General features: G+C 39.6%; 1 protein-coding gene across 1 annotated transcript in view; it reads right to left on the bottom strand.

Moving 5' to 3' along the window:
• UBE2K (ubiquitin conjugating enzyme E2 K) overlaps positions 1 to 16424 on the bottom strand; it is an 83438-nt gene that overhangs the window by 35191 nt on the left and 31823 nt on the right. The window contains 3 exon segments of the mRNA XM_017854256.1: positions 2706 to 2742; positions 2745 to 2762; positions 10910 to 11002. Coding sequence (XP_017709745.1) covers positions 2706 to 2742; positions 2745 to 2762; positions 10910 to 11002 — 148 coding nt within the window.

The raw sequence follows: 16424 nt of genomic DNA, 5'->3' as shown, positions 1-16424 counted from the left end.
ACCGATTAACTTCTTTAGTCTTTATAACCTTATGAAAAGATTTTGCAGGTGAAGAATCTGAGACACAGAGATTACATAAGAAAGATTTGAACTCTGGTTGATTGTTCTTATATACTCACAGGTTGAGAGATTTTGTCCTTACTTTTTCCTTATCAGAATAAAGGAAGCAGAGCCCAGTGACTTAACATATGGGCTTATAATAGCCATATGGAATCTGGTTCCATTTAACTTCTAAGCCTCAGCTCACTCATTTATTAGGGTAGTTATAAAGACTTTTGGGAAAAGCATATAAAATTCCTAGCACAAAACAAGTGACAGCTGCTACCATCATTATTTAATAGTAAAAATAAACTTTTTTTATTAATAGTAAACATATTATTTTACTACATATAGTAAATGGTAAAATAGAGAATGGTTCCTCTAAGAGTTCTTTTCTTCCTTTCTCCTTATTTCCACGAAAAAAAACAAAAAACAAAATAAAACAAAATCCAAGGCCAGGCACAGTGGCTCACGCCTGTAATCCCACAGCACTTTGGGAGACCAAGGCGGGCAGATCACAAGGTCAGGAGATCAAGACCATCCTGGCTAACATGGCCTGAACCCGGGAGGCGGAGAATGGCCTGAACCCGGGAGGCGGAGCTTGCAGTGAGCTCAGATTGCGCCACTGCACTCCAACCTGGGCGATAGAGCAAGGCTCTGTCCCCAAAACAAAAAACAAAAACCAAAACCAAAAAAAATTAGCTGGGCATGGTGGCAGGCGCCTGTAGTCCCAGCTACTCAGGAGACTGAGGCAGGAGAATGGCGTGAACCTAGGAGGCGGAGCTTGGAGTGAGCTGAGATTGCGCCACTGCACTCCAACCTGGGCGACAGAGCAAGACTCCGTCCCAAAAAAAAAAAAACAAAAACAAACAAACAAAAAAAATCCAAATGTCCATCAACAGCTGAATGAGAAAACAAAATACGGTCTATACTTAGAATGGAATATTATTCAGCCTTAAAAACAAATTCTGACACATTTTAACACGAATGAACCTTGATGACATTATGCTAGGTGATATAAGCCAGACACAAAATGACATTTTATGATCCCACTTACATGAGGTTTATGAATTAATCAAATTTAGAGAAACAAAAACAGTGGTTACCAGAAGCTGGGAGCAGGGAATAATGGGGAGTTATTGCTTAATGGGCATGAAGTTTCAGTTTGGGAAGGTGAGAAAGTTCTATAGACAGATAATGGTAGAGGTTAAACAATAAGGTAAATATACTACCACTGAACTGTACACATAAAAATGATTACAATGGTAATTTTATGTCATGTATATTTTATTATAATAAAAAAATCAACCAGGCTTATCAGAAAATAGATGTACATAAACAATAGACTAATAGGCACCCCATAATGCTAGGTGAGCCAAAATCACCCTGGAACTTTCATTATCATATCTGTTCTTAAACTGGAACAACCAATAGGTTGAATGAACAAATTCTAGAACATTCTGAGTGACTGCTCAAGGGACACTATACTATTGGAAACTACTGATAATATATAGGTGTATAAGACATGGTCCTTGACTCAGGAGCATAAAAGCTAGAAAAAGATACATATCCAAAATAATACATGAGTTGGAACTATATTTGTGTTGCCACTATATAAATTGTATAAAATGCTATTGAGAGAGGAGAGGGAGAAACATATGATGAACTCAGCTTAAAGAAGAAAATGATACTCGGGCCTCATAGAAAACTAGAATTTTAAATAATGGTGACAAAGATTTAAGAGAAACTGATAGAAAGCTGTGGAAGAATAAGCATCATCTACAAATAAACAATCTAAGATGGAAAATGAGACCCACATTGTGGGTGGAAGTGGTAGAAGATTAGAGTGGGAAACAAGATTGGGGTCAGGTTCCGGGAGGTTTAAAGTGCCAAGCCATGGAGTTTAAACTTTATTCAGGGAAAGAAAAGCAGCATGATCAAAACTGCACTCTAGGAATATTTCTAGACCAACAGTGCAGAGAATGAGTAGAAATGGCAAAGATGGAAGGGTGATTAAATAACAGACAAAATAGGGAATAAAGTTGAATGCCTAAAGTGCTGATGACAGTAAAAGCAGAGACATAAAGGAAGTGGTTCAATCAAAAAATAAGTTTAGGTTGGGTCCCCATGTTGTACATGATCTTAGGGTATTCTATTCTCCCTTTCAACATTTATCACAGTTGCAATTCCATGCTCAGTTTTTTTCCCCACTATAATGTGAGTTCTATGAAAGGAGGAACAGTGTAAGTCTTAGTTACTGCTATATTCCTTGGCACAAAGTACTCAAATAATGACTGAATGTACAAGCTAGTCTCCTAAAACACATACTTCTTTGAGTCAAGTAAGAACCTCTGTCTATGTGTAAAAGGGCTCTCTAAATTTGGGAACACTGACAAGTATTTCTAGATCTAGCATATGAGCCATTGTCAGATGTACATCCTATTCCGGTTTTGAGCCATTAATGGCTGCCTTTGGGTAAGTTTGCTTTTCATTCTAATTTCAGAAGCAAGCCATCTGCCATTACCTAAAATACTGCCCATATCAAATTTACACAGTAAATGACTCATAAAGCTGTGACTTTAATAAGCCCTAAAATATATATTAATAAAAGAGGTCAGAAATATAAAATATTTTATAAGTTCATGCACAAAATAGGCTTACAATACCTTAGGGGATTAAATGGGTATGTTTCTGGTATTTTATCTCTAGTTGATATCTTCCTCCTAAAAAAATGGGGAAAACAAAGTTAAGAATGCTGCTCAATTCAAATATGTAAAACAAATATACTGATGAACTTTTCAGAGCAGCTATTTCATATTCAATTATAAAAATTCATTTTAAAGTTGAAACCCAGAAAGAAAGTAATCAAAAGCACTAGTTTTAATTTAAAGGTTGTTTAAAGCATACAGAATATCCACTTCATACAACTGTATTAGTTTATAAGTAACAAGGCTAGAGATAAATACATTAAATCTAGACAATGCAATGTCAACATTTCATCAGGACAATTAACTATTAGAGTTCTAATCTTCCACTGTGTCCTCTAATTCACCCTGTTAAGAATTGCTAAATAGCAAACAAACAAAAAAAAAGGTCAGAAAAAAAAAAGAAGAAAGAAAGAAGGCAAGGAGGGATGAAAGTATAGATGATACAAAGGACAGAGATTATGCCATAAACAAAATTCTACTTCTGGTTGGTTCTTGCAAATGAAATAAGGTCCCAATCTTTTCATTTGTGCCCTAAATTAAATGTCAATACTTACTTGTTAACATTTTATTTGTGCAATTAAATTGTAATTACTTTTGTACCAGCCTAATAAAAACAAGCTGGGTCCATGGCTAATGCCTGCAGTCCCAACACTTTGGGAGGCCGAGGTGGGAGGACTGCTTAAAGCTAGGCCAGGAGTTTGAGTACAGCCTGGTCAATACAGCAAGACCTTGTCTCTATTTTCATATAAAAAACTTTAAATATATTTTTTATTTTTTAAACAAAATTCAACGAGAGATAGACATAAAGACAAACTATTCCTTTATTTATTTATTTATTTATTTAGACGGAGTCTTACTCTGTTGCCCAGGCTGGAGTGCAGTGGAGCGCAGTCTCTGCTCACTTCAAGCTCCACCTCCTGGGTTCACGCCATTCTCCTGACTCAGCCTCCCAAGTAGCTGGGACTACAGGCACCCACCACCACGCCCGACTAATTTTTTGTGTTTTCAGTAGAGACAGGGTTTCACCGTGTTACCCAGGCTGGTCTCGATCTCCTGACCTCGTGATCCACCCACCTCGGCCTCCCAAAGTGCTGGGATTACAGGAGTGAGCCACCGCGCCTGGCCCAAACTATTCCTTTAAATGGGTTTATAAAACGCAAAATTTTACTAAGGAGCTTTCCTAACCAGTAATATACAAATAGAAAGCAACTTTTTGTTTTGTTTTGAAGTTATCTGGAGCAACTAGCAGCTATACAGCATTTTTAAAAAGCTTATCTAGGCCGGGCATGGTGGCTCACACCTGTAATCCCAGCACTTTGGAAGGCCAAGGGGGCGGATCACAAGGTCAGGAGAGTGACACTATCCTGGCTAACATGGTGAAACCCCATCTCTACTAAAAAATAGAAAAAAGTAGCCAGGCATGGTGGCAGGCACCTGTAGTCCCAGCTACTTGGGAGGCTGAGGCAGAAGAATGGCGTAAACCCGGGAGGTGGAGCTTGCAGTGAACCGAGATCGCGCCACTACACTCCAGCCTGGGCAACAGAGCGAGACTCTGTCTCAAAAAAAAAAAAAAAAAAAAAATCTTATCTAGCATCTAGCTTCTCACAACTGGGGTACTCAAGACTCAAGGAGAGGATAACCGCCTCTTAAGAAACTCTGGGCCGTGCACAATGGCTCATGCCTGTAATCCCAGTACTTTGGGAGGCTGATGTGGGCAGATCACTTGAGGCCAGGAGTTCAAGACCAGCCTGACAAACATGACGAAACCCCATCTCTACTAAAAGTACAAAAATTAGCCAAGTATTGTGGCATGTGTCTATGATCCCAGTTACTCGGGAGGTTGAGGCACAAGAATCGCTTGAACCCAGGAGATGGATATTGCAGTGAGCCAAGATCGCACCACTGCACTCCAGCCCACGTGACAGAGCGAGAATCTGTCTCAAATAATAAACGGAACAGAACAGAAAAAAGAAAAGAAAACTCTGAAGGGGTAAGTCTTACACTGGATGAGAGGCTGGATTCAATTCTTAACTCTTAAGATTAAGAGTTTAAGCATCTTCTAAGATTTTATGACCAATTACTAATAACAAAATACTATTACAAAATATAGTAAATAAAACTGTTCTATTGAAATATTTATATCTAAGACTACGAGATTTTATTTCAAGATAATCAAAGAATACATTAGATCAAAGATGGCCATAAGCTGATAGTTATTAAAGCTGGCTGAAGAGGTTGTATTATATTCTCTTTTTTTTTTTTTGAGACGGAGTCTCGCTCTGTCGCCCAGGCTGGAGTGCAGTGGTGCCATCTCGGCTCACTGGAAGCTCCACCTCCCAGGTTCACGCCATTCTCCTGCCTCAGCCTCCCGAGTAGCTGGGACTACAGGCGCCCGCCACCACGCCAGGCTACTTTTGTATTTTAGTAGAGACAGGGTTTCACCGTGTTAGCCAGGATGGTCTCAATCTCCTGAACTCGTGATCCACCTGCCTCAACCTCCCAAAGTGCTGGGATTACAGACATGAGCCACCTCGCCCGGCCTATTCTTTTTTATATATCTGAAACTCCCTGTAATAAAAAGTAAAATAAAAAACTGTGTCCTAGCAGCATTATTATCTTCAAAATTCTATACGCTCAGTTCTTTAAAAAGTCAAACAGGAGACTTTCTTCAGTATATTCTAGATTCTCTCAAATATATCTCCTCACTACTCCATTGTTATCAATGGATGGATGACTATGAATCTGAGGAAAAAATAAAAGTGGTACTATTTTCTTCAAGCCCTTTTTGGTTTGAATCCTTCTTTTCTTCTTCTTCCTCTTTTTCTTTTTTTTCTGAGACAGGGTCTTGTTCTGATGCCCAGGCTGGAGTGCAGTGGTAAAATCTTGGCTCACTGCAACCTCCACCTTTCACGTTCCAGCGATTCTCATGCCTCAGTCTCCTGAGTAGCTGGAATTACAGGTGCCCAACACAACGCTCAGCTAATTTTTGTATTTTTAGCAGAGATGGGGTTTCACCGTGTTGGTCAGGCTGGTCTTGAACTTCTGGCCTCAGGTGATCTGCCTGACTCAGCCTCCCAAAGTGCTGGGATTACAGGCAAGAGCCATTGTACCTGGCCTCTCTTCTTGCTATTTTTGAGATGGATTCTCACTCTGTTGCCCAGACTGGAGTGCAATGGTGTGATCTTGGCTCACTGCAACCTCCACCTCCCAGTTACAGAAATTCTCCTACCTCAGCCTCCTGGGTAGCTGAGACTATAGGTGTGTGTCATGCCCAGCTAATTTTTTAATTTTTTTAAAGTAGAGATGGGGTATCATCACCCTGGCTAAGCTGGTCTCGAACTCCTGACCTCAAATGATCTACTCACCTCAGCCTCCCAAAGTAATGGGATTACAGACATAAGCCATTATGCCTGACCACTAGTTCTTTTTAATAGAATCTCATTAATGCATGAGTTGAACTAAATGCCTGAATCGCAGAACATATAGTAACAATAATGAAATTTAAAGAAAAGTAGTGGAAAGAAAAAAAAAAAAACTGACAGGTAAGAGAAGGGTACCTGAAGAAATTTTGTGGCTATAACTGTCTATACCCAGAATTAGAAATGCTAGCTTCAAATACAGTTATAATAAATTTGGCTTCAGCACTACATAGGCTTTTCTTTTTCCTTCCTAAGAACTGTTTTTTTCTGATTAAACTCCAGATTAACATCGCTATAACCCATCATACAAAGTTCCTCGTTAATGGCCAAAATAATCTCTTAGGAGCAGTGTGAGGGCCCAGAGATATTATATAAATAATGCTGGACTCACGAGTCTCTAAAATCTTATTTCTATCCCTTATGTTACATGCTCTGACAACTTTCAATATACGACCACTTAGCATTAATCATAGCATCATCTGATCAGGGTAACACAACTAATGATAACTATATTATTCACATTATAATAGTTTTTACTATAAAACATTAACTTCTTGAAGAATAGCTTTTAATATTAAAAATTAACAATCTTTAAATTTAACTTAACCCAAAGAGGAGATGGGGAAGGAATGAGAATTTTTAAGCTGTCAACAATGATTCCATAAACCTAAAAGAAATTTTAGGAAGAAAAGCTCAAGAACTAAACTGTTCCTTTGTCACTGAATTATTAAGGCAAAAGAAGTGAAGAAAATTGAGTTAAGTAGTATCTACAATATGGCATTTTCCCGTGAGTATTCTACTTCACAATCTGATTCTTTAAATACTATAAAACAGCTGCCTCATTACTTAATAATGGTTATAAATAGTTGAACATTCCACATGTAAACTTTTGCCTTAGCATTTAAGTTTAGATTTTAAAACTCAAAAAACTGCAACATCCTTGCAATAAATATTTAACCTATCGTTATATTTAAAAGAAAAAGCATTAAAGTTTATGCCCTTGAATGGTGCTTTTCCTTAACAAAATGAACTTCTCTCAACATCTTTACATAAAATAATAGAATTAAAGTTACTCAACCTCAAACATATACCAAAAAGCATATTAAATCTCATCTTATCAAAATACTCATTCAGCAGCAGCAGAAATAGGCACTTTTTTTTGAGATGCGGTCACCTTCTGTCGCCCAGGCTGGAGTGCAGCGGTGCGATCTCAGCTCACTGCAACCTCCATCTCGTGGGTTAAAGGGATTCTCCTGCCTCAGCCTCCTGAGTAGCTGGGATTACAGGCGCACACCACAGCGCCCAGCTAATTTTTGTATTTTTAGTAGAGATGGAGTTTCACTACGTTGGTCAGGCTGGTCTTGAACTCCTGACCTCGTGATCCACCTGCTTCAGGCTTCCAAAGTGCTGGGATTACAGGCATGAGCCAACCCACCCAGGCAGAAATAAGCACTTTTAAATGACCAAACGTTTGGCCCCATTCTCGGTATCGGGAAAAAGAAAAGAAGAAAAATGACCAAACTTGCTTCTAACCAATAAAGAATATATCTTTTTTATTTTTTATTTTTTTGAGACAGAGTCTTGCTGTGTCGCCCAGGCTGGAGTGCAGTGGCGTGATCTCCGCTCACTGCAACCTCTGCCTCCTGGGTTCACACCATTTTCCTGCCTCAGCTTCCCGAGTAGCTGGGACTACAGGTGCCCGCCACCACACCCAGCTAATTTTTTTGTATTTTTAATAGAGATGGGTTTCACCGTGTTAGCCAGGATGGTCTCGATCTCCTGACCTCGTGATCCGCCTGCCTCAGCCTCCCAAAGTGCTGGGATTACAGGTGTGAGCCACCGCACCCAACCATAAGAATATATCTTAATGTATCTTAATATATCTTAATGTATATAAGTATACATTATCCATTTAAAAAAATTAATCTACCTATTAAATATTGCTTCTATCTAATTTAGCTCAGGAAGTGCCTTGTTTATAAAAATCAGTTAAAAAATTTAAAACTTTGCTGGCAGACCTCTAGAATAATGTCATTGCCCTACTATCTTCCAAAAGACTTCAAAACAACCTAAAAAAAAAAAAATTCAAGAATAACTATAAGGCTTGTCTTCAAGAAGAAGCTAATATATTATTACATAAAAACATCTGCTATTAGGACAACCACCTGATTTTCGTTAAGATAACTAAAGATCTCCTCTACATTTAATGATTGTAAAAAGGACTAAATGAAATAGCATCCATGAAAATGGCCAGACCAAGCAAGGCAGATAGGAAGCACTCAATAAACAGCATAAAAAAATTAAATATCTAGAAATGGCTCATATTAACTATAAAACAACAAATAAAATTTTATCACTTAAGAACTGGTACAAGGTTGGGCACAATGGCTCATGCCTAGAATCCCAAGACTTTGGGACACTAAGGCAAGAGGATTGTTTGAGGCCAGGGGTTTCAGACCAGCCTGGGTAACTTGGCAAGATGCCATCTATCCAATAAAGAAAGAAAAAATAGGCCGGGCGCGGTGGCTCATGCCTGTAATCCCAGCACTCTGGGAGGCCGAGGTGGGCAGATCACAAGGTCAGGAGTTCAAGAAAAGCCTGGCCAATAATGTGAAACCCCGTCTCTACTAAAAATACAAAAATTAGCCAGGCATGGTGGCGGGCACCTGTAGTACCAGCTACTCGGGAGGCTGTCAGGAGAATCGCTTGAACCCGGGAGGCGGAGGTTGCAGTGAGCTAAGATCACACCACTGCACTCCAGCCTGAGTGACAGAGCGAGACTCTGTCTCAAACCAAAAAAAAAAAAAATGAATAAACAGAATTGGTATAATATGCTAAAGACATTCTAGGGTCTTAAACAGTCTGGATTAAAAACAAAAAAAAATTCAAAATATTAGATTTTAAAAGTGTTTTGGGTAGCCAGGCGCAGTGGCTCATGCCTATAATCCCAGTACTTTGGGAGGCTGAGGCAGGTGGATCATGAGGTCAGGAGATCGAGCCCATCCTGGCTAACAAGGTGAAACACCGTCTCCACTAAAAAAACACACAAATAAATTAGCCAGGTGTGGTGGTGGGCACCTGTAGTCCTAGCTACTCGGGAGGCTGAGGCAGGAGAAAGGCATGAACCCAGGAGGTGGAGCTTGCAGTGAGCCAAGATTGCGCCACTGCACTCCAGCCTGGGCAACAGAGTGAGACTCCATCTCAAAAAAAAAAAAAAAAAAAAAGTGTTTTGGGTAAACTGTTCATTACAGAATTATAGAAGCACTCAAAAGTATTTAGTTGGTGGCCGGGAGTGGTGGCTCATGCCTGTAATCCTAACACTTTGGGAGGCCTAGGCAGGCATATCATCTGAGGTAAGAAGTTCAAGACCAGCCTGGCCATTATTGTGAAACCCCGTCTCTACTAAAAGTACAAAAATTATAGCCGGCATGGTGGTGCACGCCTGTAATCCCAGCTACTTGGGAGGCTAAGGCAGGAGAATCGCTTGATTCTGGGAGGTGGAGGTTGCAGTAAGCCAAGATTTTACCACCGCACTCCAGCCTGAGCAACAGAGAGACTCAGTCTCAAAAAACAAACAAAAAAAAATTAACAACAAACACACACAAAGTATTTAACTGGATGTGGTGGCATGCACCTGTAGTACTAGCTATTGAGGAAGCTGGAGGATTACTTGAGCCTAGGAATTCAAATTTATAATGAGCTATGACCATGCCACTGCTCTCCAGCCTGGGTAACAATAAAACTTTGCATCTAAGAAAATAGATAACAAAACAAAATAGACATCACCACCACTTCCAATATTAAGTGAATTCTGATTTACATAAAGTGATTAAAAGCACAGGCTTTGAAGGCAAAGCCTATCAGTTGTGCTAAGATGGTTGACCTTAGACAAGTCACTTCTCTGAACTTGTTTCTTCATCTATGAAACAGCAATCATTGTATTTACCTAATAAGATTTGCTGAAAGGATTAAATGAGAAAATACATGTAAAGATTGTATAATTAGGGTTACCATATATTCTGTTATGTTTTCCAATAAACAAATATTTGAATAGCTATTAATGCAAGAGCCTTGGTTACATGCTGTATAACCTAAATTTACAACAATATTAATTAACGAAGACTCACCCAATAAGAAAGTAAAATGCTATAAGGCTTATTTCTGCATCTTACCACCCAACTCCATGGTCTAAAGTAGCTACAGACTTAATTTGTGAATACCAAGTTCAGCAAAGCCACCTCCTTTCTATGTGTCTTGAAATGATCACTAAAAGCTTTCCTGAAAAAAGAAAACATTTGGACTACAGCCTGTATGAAGACATATGAGTGAATGAAATGCTAAATGAGAGAAAGAAGAACTTTAAAAACAAAAGCAACATTTCACCAGTGAGATATTTAAGGCAAGGTCTGTTTTAGATACCATATGAAGGGTAACTAAGTGTCTATAGTCCATATAATTCAGAGGTTTACCATGCCAGATCTTTTATTCTATTAAATTCTAACCTATAAATACCTGTAACAAAGCTCTGCTAAACTTTTTGTGGAAAGAAAAAAATAGCTAAAATTCAGTAAGAAATACCAGTCTATATTAAGTATATAAATTTAGTATTTTTAAAATTGCTGTTTATCTAAACCAAATGAAGTTACCCTCCATATAATTTATAGATGTTTAAGATTATTCTGATTTAATGTTTTAGACAAGTTCTAATACGCACAATATTTTGATACAGAAAAAAGTACTTGCCTTCATATGGTGTGTCTGGAGGTCCTGCTATTTCTCCTCTTAATTCTGTAAAATTCTCATCTACAAGATCTACTTTAATTTGATTTTGCTCGTCTTAAAATAAACAGAAAATAAATGTTAGTTATGTCAGCAAGAAAACGCCTAAAGTATTACCTATAAAATTTTGAAACCCCTCTTTCATAAACTTGATTATCTGCTCTAGTAAAATAAGTCTGGGCTTTTCTAGGACTTAATTAGCCAGTTTTAAGAATATTTAAAACAAACTAATAAATTTTAACTTCAATGTTTTAAATGAAATAACACCACTTTGAACAATACAATGGCTTCTCGAATTTCTAGGAATGTTATCAGAGAAAAATAGTATAAAACCTATTTTACGTTTGCCAATTCCATGTATATTAGGTCTAAAGTGATTAATCATCCACAGACGAACGCTAAGATACTATATTCTGAACTATACCCCCAGGATACATGAGTTCTGCTTATATAAACAGAAAATTCAGGGTAATTAAAAGCCATTTAGGCCATAAACTCTCACTTGAACTAACCATAACAACTCTAAATGTTTAGTTTAACTGACTGAAATAGTACACTATCCACCAGAATGGTGAAAGCTCTAGCTATCTAACAGATTCTCCTTTCCATGAAAATTCCAAAGGACGGCCGGGTGCGGTGGCTCAAGCCTGTAATCCCAGCACTTTGGGAGGCCGAGACGGGCGGATCACGAGATCAGGAGATCGAGACCATCCTGGCTAACATGGTGAAACCCCATCTCTACTAAAAAAAATACAAAAAACTAGCCGGGCGAGGTGGTGCGCACCTGTAGTCCCAGCTACTCGGGAGGCTGAGGCAGGAGAATGGCGTAAACCCGGGAGGCGGAGCTTGCAGTGAGCTGAGATCCGGCCACTGCACTCCAGCCCGGGCGACAGAGCGAGACTCCGTCTCAGAAAAAAAAAAAAAGAAAAAAGAAAATTCCAAAGGACTAAATGCCTCAAAAGAATCTAAGGCTTTCTTCAATTTGTTTTCTGCTTAGTTTATTAAAATGGCATCTACCTACTTCCAAAAATCAGATTTCTACTTTAAATTTATCTACATTGACTTATTTTGCACTTTATACTACTCCAAGTACTTTCCTATCCATAGCATTACTGAGTCTCTTAATCTTATGACAGTCCATTCTCAGAGCCATGATAACCTTAAATGATTCAGAAAACCATTCCAGTGGGATTCGCATTAACATTCATAAGTGCCTGCCGGCAAATGGACTCTCCACTTATATTCTCAAACTTATGTTAAAAATACAGTAAATCCTCTCCTCTCAATTTTTTAAACCAAAATCCCTAGAGTACAAGTTATATCTTCTTTTTTTTTTTTTTTGAGACGGAGTCTTGCTCTTGTCACCCAGGCTGGAGTGCAATGGCACTATCTTGGCTCACTGCAACCTCTACCTCCTGGGTTCAAGCAACTCTCCTGCCTCAGCCTCCTGAGTAGCTGGGATTACAGGCACCCACCACCATGCTCAGCTAATTTTTGTATTTTTAGTAGAGACGGGGTTTTGCCATGTTGGCCAAGCTTGTCTCGAACTCCTGACCTCATGATCCTCCCGCCTCAGCCTCCCAAAGTGCTGGGATTATAGACCTGAGGCACTGCACCCGGCCTGTATCTTCATTTTTTTGGTTAGGATTCCATATTGTTACCTGATTGACACAACATATCTACTCTTATGAAACAAAGCCTCATTCAAGATTTCAAAAGTGAAGTTTTTTGCTTTTAGACTGACTTTCTTAAACTTGATTACTGGATGAAACGGTGTAAGAATTACTGTTTTAAAGGTCTTTGGCTTCCTCCTCCAACCCAAAAAAATACACAATTTTTCCTCTTTTACTATGTTAAATATTTTTTAGTACACAATGTTTAGTTCAAAAACAATACATGACTTAAAATCCTAATTTTCAAAGTTCACATCATTCCTAATTAATCCTGTCTTTTAATAAAACACAGGATTAAAAAATTACTTTCTAATTAGTATTTTTTTTACATTTTCTGAAAATATTTTATCCAAAACTAAATTTAACTATAAATATGTACAATAAGAAACTACTTCTTATGCCCCAAAAAATCATTAACAACCTTGATATTTGTGGTAGAGGAGAAAATGTACATTTTAGCAACAGTAAAAATACTTTGATGGCCAGGCACGGTGGCTCACAAGGTCAGGAGATCGAGACCACCCTGGCTAACATGGTGAAACTCCGTCTCTACTAAAAATACAAAAAAATTAGCCAGGCGTGGTGGCGGGTGCCTGTAGTCCCAGCTACTCGGGAGGCTGAGGCAGAACGGCATGAACCCGGGAGGCGGAGCTTGCAGTCAGCCAAGATCGCGCCACTGCATTCCAGCCTGGGTGACAGAATGAGACTACATCTCAAAAAAACAAAAACTTAATTGGGTGTGGTGGTGCACACCTGTAGTCCCAGCTACTCGGCAAGCTGAGGTAGGAGAATCGCTTGAACCCAGGAGGCGGAGGTTGCAGTGAGCCGAGATCGTGCCACTGCACTATGGCATGGCCTGAGTGAAAGAGCAAGAGACTCCATCTCAAAAAAAAAAAAAAAAAAAAAAAAAGAAAAGAAAATTGTCTAAATTATGCATAAATAATGTTAAAAAGAAAATTGGAGGCATTTAACTTTCAATGACCAATTTAAGAAGCCAGTGTTAACTTAGAATACACTTACATTTCTCCTCTTAAGGCTTCTTACAAGAATAATCATCTTGCTAATCATCAATGCTTTCAAACATCTCGACAGCTTTCCATAATCTTCCCTCCAAAAAGTAGTATGTAAATAACCCAAAGATGTTAGGATACTAAAGGATCTGATTAAAGTTTTTTGGGAAAGGAGGAGAGGGAGATTAGAAAAGCTGCTTTTTGGGACTGCCCAAATCTCTGGCTAATAAAATGCTAAATAATTATTCATTGGCCGGGCGCGGTGGCTCAAGCCTGTAATCCCAGCACTTTGGGAGGCTGAGACGGGGGGATCACGAGGTCAGGAGATCAAGACCATACTGGCTAACACAGTGAAACCCCATCTCTACTAAAAAAATAAAAAATAAAACTAGCCGGGCGAGGTGGCAGGCGGCTGTAGTCCCAGCTACTCGGGAGGCTGAGGCAGGAGAATGGCATAAACCCAGGAGGCGGAGATTGCAGTGAGCTGAGATCCGGCCACTGCACTCCAGCCTGGGTGACAGAGCTCCATCTCAAAAAAAAAAATTATTCATTTTCATACTTCTGTCCTTATTTCTGTCTACATCATCCCCAAATTATTATTATTTGTTTAAGACAGGGTCTCACTCCCATCACCCCGGCTAGAATGCAGCAGCGTGATCTCAGCTCACTGCACCTCAACTTCCCAGGCTCAAGTGATTCTCCCACCTCGGCCTAACCAGTCACTGGGACTATAGGTGTGCACCACCATGCCTGGCTAAATTTTTAAATTTTTAGTAGAGACGGGGTTTTGCCATGTTGCTCAGGCTGGTCTTGAACTCCTGGGCTCAAGTGATCCACCAGCTTTGGTCTCCTGCCTTGGCCTCCAAAGTGCTGGGATTATAGGTGTGAGCCACCACGTCCAGCCCCCAAAATGGTAAGTCAGAAAAAAATTGCTCTTTTTTTCACTCTAGAGAAAGAACATTACTACTGTATGAAAAATGTACTAAATAAGCTCAAGAAAAAACCCATCATCATGATGAATTACATTACGAAAAAGCATTCTGGTCAGGTGCGGTGGCTCATGCCTGTAATCCTAACAGTTTGGGAGGCCGAGGCAGATCACTGAGTCAGGAGTTTGAGGCCAACATGGTGAAACCCCATCTCTACTAAAAACAGGAAAAATTAGCTGGGCATGGTGGTGCGTGCCTGTAGTCCCAGTTACTTGGGAGGTTGAGGCACGAGAATCGTTTGAACCCAGGGGGTGGAGGTTGGAGTGAGCTGAGATTTCACCACTGTGCTGCACTCCAGCCTGGGTAACGAGAGACTGTCTCAAAAAGCCAAAAAAAAAAAAAAAAAAAAGGAAAAAAAGCATTCTATAGAGTTTAGACTAGGGTCTTTATTTGCAGATAACTAAAGATAAAAAGAAAACAGAAAGTTAAGTCAAAAATTCTTCAAAGCTCAATTTTCCATCAAGCAACAATTATTCTTTATACCACCGCAGTTTAATTCAAACGTCCAGTTATTTCAAAATCCAAAATTCCAATCCCACTGCTCCCACAAGCGAACTTAAAGTCTCACTTTAAGAGTCAGGAACTACAAGCAAGACATGGAGAACGGTGAAAGATGACAGTATTACAAAAGGGATGGCCTTTGGAGTAAGACATATGTCTTATGTGCTGAATCCTAGCTCTGTCGCTCACTTGTGGTATTCATTCAGGTATACCACTTAACACCTAACTCTCAATTTTATTACTGTAAAATGAGAATACTTTCAGAATTAAGTTTCTTGGATAGAATTAAGCAGTATAGTTCCCTTTTCCCTAACAACATTAATTATAAAAACCTTTAATTTGGCTGGGTACAGTGGCTCATGACTGTAATCCCAGCACTTTGGGAGGCCAAGGCAGGTGGATCATTTGAGGTCAGGAGTTTGAGACTAGCTTGGCCAACATGGTGAAACCCCCATCTCTACCAAAAATACAAAAATTAGCCAGGTGTGCTGACAGGCACCTGTAGTCCCAGCTACTCGGGAGACTGAGGCAGAAGAATGGCTTGAACTTGGGAGGTGGAGGTTGCAGTGAGCCGAGATTGCACCACTGCATGCAGCCTGGGTGACAGACCTAGATTCTGTCTCCAAAAAAAAAAAAAATTAAAGCCCGATTTTACAAAATTAATTTCACAGTTCTGTTTCCACAGTCTAAGAAAAAATGTAGTATCTAAAAATAAATAACAAAACAATGTGCTATTCACTTCAATGACTGCAACAACCAAGGCAGCTGAAGCTTTTGGGTGAAATTCTGAAGAACTGTGTTATCACTGTAAATCTTTCATGAGGATAGGTGAGATTATTTTTCTAAACTTTCTTCTCCCACCTCAGCTAAACACACAGTGGGACCTCTGGTAGTCTTTTCTTTTTTTTCTGATATTCCCTGGGGGTTTCAAGGCATTTCTAATGCACAAAAGGAATAGAGATATACAGAAGCTATAGCAGCTAGGCCAGGCAGGGTGTCTCACTCCTATAATTCCAGCACTTTGGGAGGCTGAGGCAGGTGAATCACTTGAGGCAAGAAACTTGAGACCAGCCTGGCCCATATGGCAAAACCCTGTCTCTACTAAAAATACAAAAATTAACTGGGCATGGTAGCACATGTCTGTAATCCCAGCTACTCAGGAGGCTGAGGCATGAGTATTGCTTGAACCCGGGAGGCAGAGGTTGCAGTGAGCCAAGATTACACCACACTGCACTCCAGCCTGGGCTACAAAGCAAGACAGGAGAGGAGAGGGGAGGGGAAGGGAGGGGAGGGAAGGGGGGAGGGG

The sequence above is a fragment of the Rhinopithecus bieti genome, unplaced genomic scaffold, assembly GCF_001698545.2.
Source record: "Rhinopithecus bieti isolate Rb0 unplaced genomic scaffold, ASM169854v2 scaffold_2339, whole genome shotgun sequence".
Taxonomy (NCBI): domain Eukaryota; kingdom Metazoa; phylum Chordata; class Mammalia; order Primates; family Cercopithecidae; genus Rhinopithecus; species Rhinopithecus bieti.
The sequence above is the reverse complement of the archived record's forward strand: the minus strand, read 5'-3'. Positions and strand labels throughout refer to the sequence as shown.